Source organism: Microtus ochrogaster, chromosome 21, assembly GCF_000317375.1.
Source record: "Microtus ochrogaster isolate Prairie Vole_2 chromosome 21, MicOch1.0, whole genome shotgun sequence".
Lineage (NCBI taxonomy): Eukaryota > Metazoa > Chordata > Mammalia > Rodentia > Cricetidae > Microtus > Microtus ochrogaster.
Window position 1 is genome coordinate 3,017,338 of NC_022022.1, and position 6,828 is coordinate 3,024,165.

At 38.9% G+C, this 6,828-nt stretch overlaps 1 protein-coding gene across 3 annotated transcripts in view; it reads right to left on the minus strand.

Annotated features, from left to right (window-relative positions):
• Positions 1–6,828, minus strand: part of Arnt (aryl hydrocarbon receptor nuclear translocator) — a 71,942-nt gene that overhangs the window by 11,455 nt on the left and 53,659 nt on the right. For all 3 annotated transcript variants that reach the window (XM_026784005.1, XM_013349866.2, XM_013349865.2), the window contains 3 exons: positions 3,313–3,447; positions 1,260–1,334; positions 60–211 (listed from right to left, as the gene is read on the minus strand). In XM_026784005.1, coding sequence (XP_026639806.1) covers positions 60–211; positions 1,260–1,334; positions 3,313–3,447 — 362 coding nt within the window. The remainder of the gene's footprint in view (positions 1–59; positions 212–1,259; positions 1,335–3,312; positions 3,448–6,828) is intronic.

A 6,828-nucleotide genomic window follows, 5' to 3' on the forward strand; every position in this document is an offset into this window, starting at 1 on the left:
CCCAGGGGTAGCCTCAGGAGAAATAACCCAACATGAGAACAAGATAGAAGAGTACGTACTTCACATTGGTGTTGGTACAGATAATATATTCAATTTCATCTGAATAAGGGTTTTGGAACGTAAATGAGCTGGTTCTCATCCAGAGCCATTCTCGGTTCTTAGATCGGAATCGGAACATGACAGATAGCACCTGGCCTTTTAATTTCACCACCTGAAAGGGTTTTCATCCATCAGTGGACTTAAAGAAAATTAAGTAATAATCGTCCCACTTTTACAACCTCAGGACTCTTGTGTTGTTGTCCTTGAAGCACCAGTCTTTTTCAATGGTCAAACAAGAGGACGAGGAGATTAAGGGGATATATATATCTATCTATCAAGTATCTTCCCAGAGCTGCAGACTGCATGACTGTACAGTCAGGGGGAGCACAGAAGAGACCGTCTCCATGTTTCCTTTTCTGCAGACACACTAGATGAACTGGCTTTGTAAGTCTATACCAGGAATTCCAGTTTGGTGACACCAAATACATTTTACACATTATTTACCAATCCCAGCTATTCTACTCAAAACTTGAGAATTTTGGTTTCCATAAAACCCTACACACAGGAAGCCTTAGCTTTGCTAGAGTTTTAGTTCCTGCTCTTACAGAACAGAAGACAATCTTTTAGTCCTCCATTTCTAATAACAGCATATTAGCAATTAATATTTATTTTTTATGTATCAAATGCTGGGCTGTATGTGCCTTACGGCATTACCTTATTTAACCTTCCCACAAGCTCCTACCTCTAAGTATTAGTATAGCCACTGTATCAGTAAGATCACTACAGAGACTTGATTAACTTGTAAATTATAAAGAATAGTTATCCAAAGCCAAGTCCACTATTTTCACGAGCTCAGGCCTGAAAATTACAATTAGTTACAAGTGAGTTAACCTTCAGTTATCTATAAAAGAATTCTGAGGAAACTTTCCTGCTATGATCTAAGGTCAGTGAAACAAGTAATACTTTAAGTGCTTTGAAGATAATTTCTTGGATACAATTAGTTGAGTAGAAGACAGTAAGTAGCTAAAGCCCAGCAGAAACACTTTGGATTTTTATCTAGTTTCAAAGTATTATCATTTTCTATTTCTTAGAATATAAGCTCAGTATAAAGTATAGTATCCACCACAGTGCTCAAATGAACACTGACCAGTAAGTATCTAGAACAAGCATAAGGAATTGAGCAAAATATGTACTCAGACCCAAACCAGGAAAAATGTTACCTGCTGAAAGCTGTCTCTTAGAAGCTGTTGATCTTCAGGATGACAAAACTCTACAATATTCTTTCCTAAGAGCTCCTAGGAGGAGAGAGAAAAGTAAAATGTACATCTTCCTGTCAGCTAGAGATGTCAATGTTATTTCTTGCCTTTATCCTACTATAAACAGGTGTGTGGAGGGGGAAAAGGAAATAAACAGAAGACAGAAGCAGAGCCAGTGAGACAGTGCAATGAGTACTTGCCACTAAGCCTGGTGACCACATGGTGGAGAACTGGCTCCTGCAAGCTGTCCTCTTAGCTCTAGCTGCGCTCTAAGGACATGCACGTATGCATGTATTTGTAGGCCACAACACAGCAGCTGAAAACAAAGGGCCTTTCTTACAAAGTCATCTTACTGGCTGTCTTAATGATAGCAGTTTAGAGGAGAAACTTTTATCAAGCAAACCCTATAATCTCAGCATCTCAGGAGGCTAGGACATAAAGATTTCCAGTTTGAGGTAGGGAGAGAACCTATCTCAGGGGAAAAAAAGACAGGGAAAGAAAACCACACATAGATAACATTCATACCTTGTAAATATGAAGACTTGAGTTTGGTCATTAGAATATGTGTTTTCAAAAAGGTGGGGGAGTTGAGGTGAGACAGAAGAAATGGCTCATCCCTTAAGAGCACTTCTTGCTCTTGAAAAGATCATACACCAGGCAGTTAAAAATGAAGAGCCAAGTTGTAGGATTTACAATCTCTGAACAACAGTTCCTATAAAGTAGCTGTTATCAAGACAAGTGTTCTAACCATATAAACCCAGTTCCAGGGAATCCAAGGCATTCTTCTGGCCTCTGTGATACCAGATAAACACATGGTACACATACATATTCAGGTACTCACACCTACACATAAAATAAAAAATAGCTGGGCATGGTAGTGAACGCCTTTAGTCGAAGGACCTAGGTGGCAAAGGCAGGCACATTTCCAGCCTGGTCCAAATATATAGAGTCAAGGCTGCATAGTAAAACACTGTTTCAAAAATAAAAATAAATAAAATCAAGTAAAGTGTGGTACATTCTCACAATTCTAGAGGAACCACAAACAGGTGAATTATGGGAGTTCAGAGGCCAGAAAGCTTAGTTAGCTTTTCAAGTTCCAGGCCAATAAGAGGCCATGCCTCAAAATGAAAAAGACAAATGGTACCCAGTGACCCCCAAGGCCGTGCCCTGGTCTTACCTATGTGCACACACAAAGACTTTCTTCTAAAAGCTTATTTCCAACTTTAGTTCTTAGCATTTAGGGCTCTGAATTGATTTTAGTCTATGGTATAATGATTTTTAGGGGTAGTGGTGCATATAGATCTGATATACTCTACTTGTTACATCTTTTCCCCTTGAAATGTCTTAGCACCTCTGCTGAAAATCCAATGACCATGAATGTAAAAAAGGCTCTCTTCTGGCCTCGTCATCAGAGCAGATCAGTAAGTTAACACCTCCCTATAATAATGCCACACTGCCTTGACAAAATCTTGACAGGAAGGGTTGGATCAGGATGTAAGTAAATCCTCCAACTTAGTTCTTCATTTTCAAGATTTCTTCTTCACTGACCATTTCTTACACGTATAGCCAGGCTCATACAGATCACAGAGGTCATGTAAGTCAGGGGGAGTTAACGGATCTACCGCATGAGAACATTCTAATAACCAGCGCTACACTTACATTTATTATAGGTTATTATTCCACTAGTAATTATATAAATTACCTAAATGAGAGTAGCTATACTAGAATAATTAAAATAAATAATTTAGAATTATCTGTATTAATGTCAGAAAAAGTAAGCATACATTTATACCCACTATTTCCATGTGGTTTCATAAACTATATTTCTCTATATGGGGTGACAGCCTTGGTAGGAAGTTGAGACTAGATTTTGCTATTAGTAAAGTAGGAGCATCTCTTTTCCTGAACTGGACTGCTATATTTTGATCGTCCCTGGAATTACATAGCCATGTAACCTCAACACTAGCACCAGAAAGCAAAGGCCTCAATATCAACAATGTAGTAAGGCCATTCTCACCTGTGGCTGGTAGCCAACAGTAGCCACACAGCGATGATCTACAAAAGTGAATATCCCCTCAATGTTGTGTCGGGAGATGAACTCTGTTGGTTGGCAGATGTTACTCATGTCTGTACAGTTGGGAGAACTAGTCACCTGAGAGCAGAGAGAGAAAATGAGCCAAAATAATACCATTGCTTACAAAACCATTTCAATCCTCTTATGAGTATCCGTGTAGATATGAGACTATCAGATTTAGGAACTTATAAGTGTTTCCCCAGAAATGCAAAAACGGCAATCCCAATGAGACGCATAAAGTCTAGCTCTACTCCTATACATGTTTTCTTTACTATGTTAGTAAAGTAAAAAATATATGAATACAACTCTAAACTAGCTACCTGTTATTTGGTTGGCCTGTGTTCATTGTTCAGAATGGTTCAAGCTTCTGAGAAACTTAACTGTGTTCAGGAAAAGAATCAAAATCAAGGTGCTAGAGAAGGTCGAATGGCTAAGGACACTGGCTGCTCTTCCTGAGACCCTGAGTTCAGTTCTAGAACCCATATGGCAGGTCACTTGAATCGAAATGGGTTATTTTAAGTCACAAGAGCTAGCTAAAAACAAGCCTAAGTCTCTGTCATTGTCTGGGAGCTGGTGGGACAGAGTCACATCTGGTGTCTAAGCCGGGGCACATATTTCCACAAAGGACCTCAGAAAGCTTAAAAAGAAAAGTTCCACACACAAACACAAAGCCAGATAGTTTCCTAGTCTGCAGTCTCTTAGGTGGACCACATCGTATAGAGGTGCAGTTCCTGACTGCTGCCTGCAGGCCTGAGTCAGCCAGCTCCAAGTGCGGAGCCATGTGGTAGGTTTCAGGATGGCTCACATGGTCAGAGAAGGCTGCGGGTACACAGTGAAGCAGTCCAGGTTAGAAAACCTTTAAACAGATACAGCAAAAACTGGGTATAGACAATCATAGGAAAATCTTTAAAGAAAGAGTAAAGTAATATAAAGGAAAAATGCTACATAAGGATGGGAAACACACAGAGCGTCCAGATCCTGTGTGGTGCTTTCCCCAGTTGAATTTCATGAATGCTGATGAGTGAATGGCAGCTGCTGAGACAATGGATTATGGAAGGGACTGCTGAATTAAAACAGAATGCACGTGTGTGTGTGTGTGTGTGTGTGTGTGTGTGCGCGCGCGTGTGTGTGCGTGCGTGCGTTAGAGATGTATTGGCATTTGAATGGAAGTTTTGCACTGGGGAAGGGGTTATGCCTTTGTTTCCATAGAAAATAAGAGTTGTGGTTTTCTTCAAAATTAATAAAGATCAGATTTGATTGGGGAGACCTCATGAAAATCTTGGCTATAGACATAAAGAGGAAACCAAGAAAGACTACAGGACAGATGACGTATATGCTGATCCCTCTACTATCGGAACAGCTCTGAGACTGGATGATACATGATAAATCTTGTTGGCTACAGAGTCCTCATGGCTTATAATTATATGCCATCCTTTTATATGACATGGATAGAGATTATATTGGTTATAGAGTCCAAATGGACTTATAAAGTTGATAGATGCCTTCTACCTGCTAAAACATAGAAAAAAATTATCTTTAAATGACTTGTGCACACCACACATTCCAAACTGGTATTAATGCAGATATATGTTACCTTTAAAAGTTTATGCATTTTTCAGAAAGAAACAACAGGACCAGACCCCAATGAAGACAATTGGGCCAGGTGATCCAGCCTCTCACAATGCCTCTGCTTGCAGTTTCCTCAAAATTCTGCATCAGAGCAACTGCAAAGCTGCTAGCTAAGATAGTCCAGCCTCACAGACTACTTCAGCCAAGACTTCAGGCAAGCTCTACACTTTTCCATCACACAGACACTAAACAAAAAAAAATACAGCTAGCTCTCCCAGGACTTGACGATTATACTAATTTTCTAGAGAATATGATGCCCACATTCCTAAGAGGTAGGATGGGTGGTTTTTGGTCATTCACTGGGTTATGGATGTTTGTCACTGTTCAGTGGAGTTGGTTATAAGTAGTTATTGTTCATGGTCAGGAACAAAGCTGAACAAAGGGGATTAGATTGAGTAACTCTTTCTGAAGGGACAAAGGGGGGGATATAGTATAAAAATGATTAAATAAAAGGGTGGATTAGTGAATCTACTTTTGAACAATCACTAGTCTCAAATATTTTACATTGGTATGGATTTTTGTATATTGATAAAAAAAATTAAGGTTATTTTTATTATACTTTATATATGCTTCTAATCTTAAGGTATCGTACCTATGTGGTACATTTAAAAACATAATTTAAAGTTTTAGTCCCTAAAAATTATTTAAGATATGAAAGACATATTAGTAGTTAGTCATCTATAATAATCAAACTTGTAGTCTTATTAGGTATGTTTTCAAGATTAAAACAATATATTTAGATAAACAGAAGGTCTTCAAACACTTCAAAGATGTGTAAATGCACATGGCATTAATTTTTTTTATAATTTTTTTTTTAGATTTATTTAATTATGTATACAACATTCTACCTGCATGTGTCCCTGCAGGCCAGAAGAGGGCACCAGATCTCATTACAGATGGTTGTGAGCCACCATGTGGTTGCTGGGACTTGAACTCAGAACCTCTGGAAGAACAGTCAGTACTCTTAACCTCTGAGCCATCTCTCCAGCCCACACATGGCATTTAAAATGTTTTAATGACATGAGACACATATGCTCCTGGCAGCACTAATTTACTTCAAAAGAAGATAAGCATCAAAGAAACTCCATATGAAATCTGCTTCCCTTATGGTAAAAAGCTAGCAAAAATTTGGGCAAGAAACTGCCCTTGCTGACAGTATACTGTCCAAACTGGACAAGCAGGTGCAAAAAAAAGGGGACTGTCAAACCTTGCTAAGACAGGGTAGGACAGTACTTCAAAATTCCCTGTTTCCCAGAAATGTCTATTACGACATACTAGGCCTGTAGGCCAGAGGTAGATGCCCCAACATTACAGAAGAACTTTGGGCAACTGTCTAGGCAGCTAGATATCCCGTCACTAGGTAATACTACATCCTTCTGAGGTCTTTGATGAAGTTAGTCTAAGACCTAAAGTTTTCCTAAGTTATGACAAAAGGCAAATGAGGTATAAAACTTTAGACTCACAAAGATAAATAACAGAGCATTTTCTCTAATTTTGCCAAGTACAAATGGACAGGATAATGTAACTGCTTACTCTACAGTTTAATGGTGTCTCCTCTGACTCCACCCCTCTTGTTTGTTTGTTTATTTGTCTGCATATATGTCTGAGGTTGTCAGCTACCTGGAACTAGAGTTACAGTCAATTGTGAGGTGCCATGTGGGTGCTGGGAATTGAACCTGGGTCCTCTGGAAGATCAGTGAGTGCTCTGAATACAAATATCAATTCTTACTTGATAACTGCTTTGTTGTATATAATTTTACTATGTTAAAAGTTAACGACTTTCCTTTGTAATTAGACAAAGTGGGAGAAATGCTGTGGAACATTTTTTTT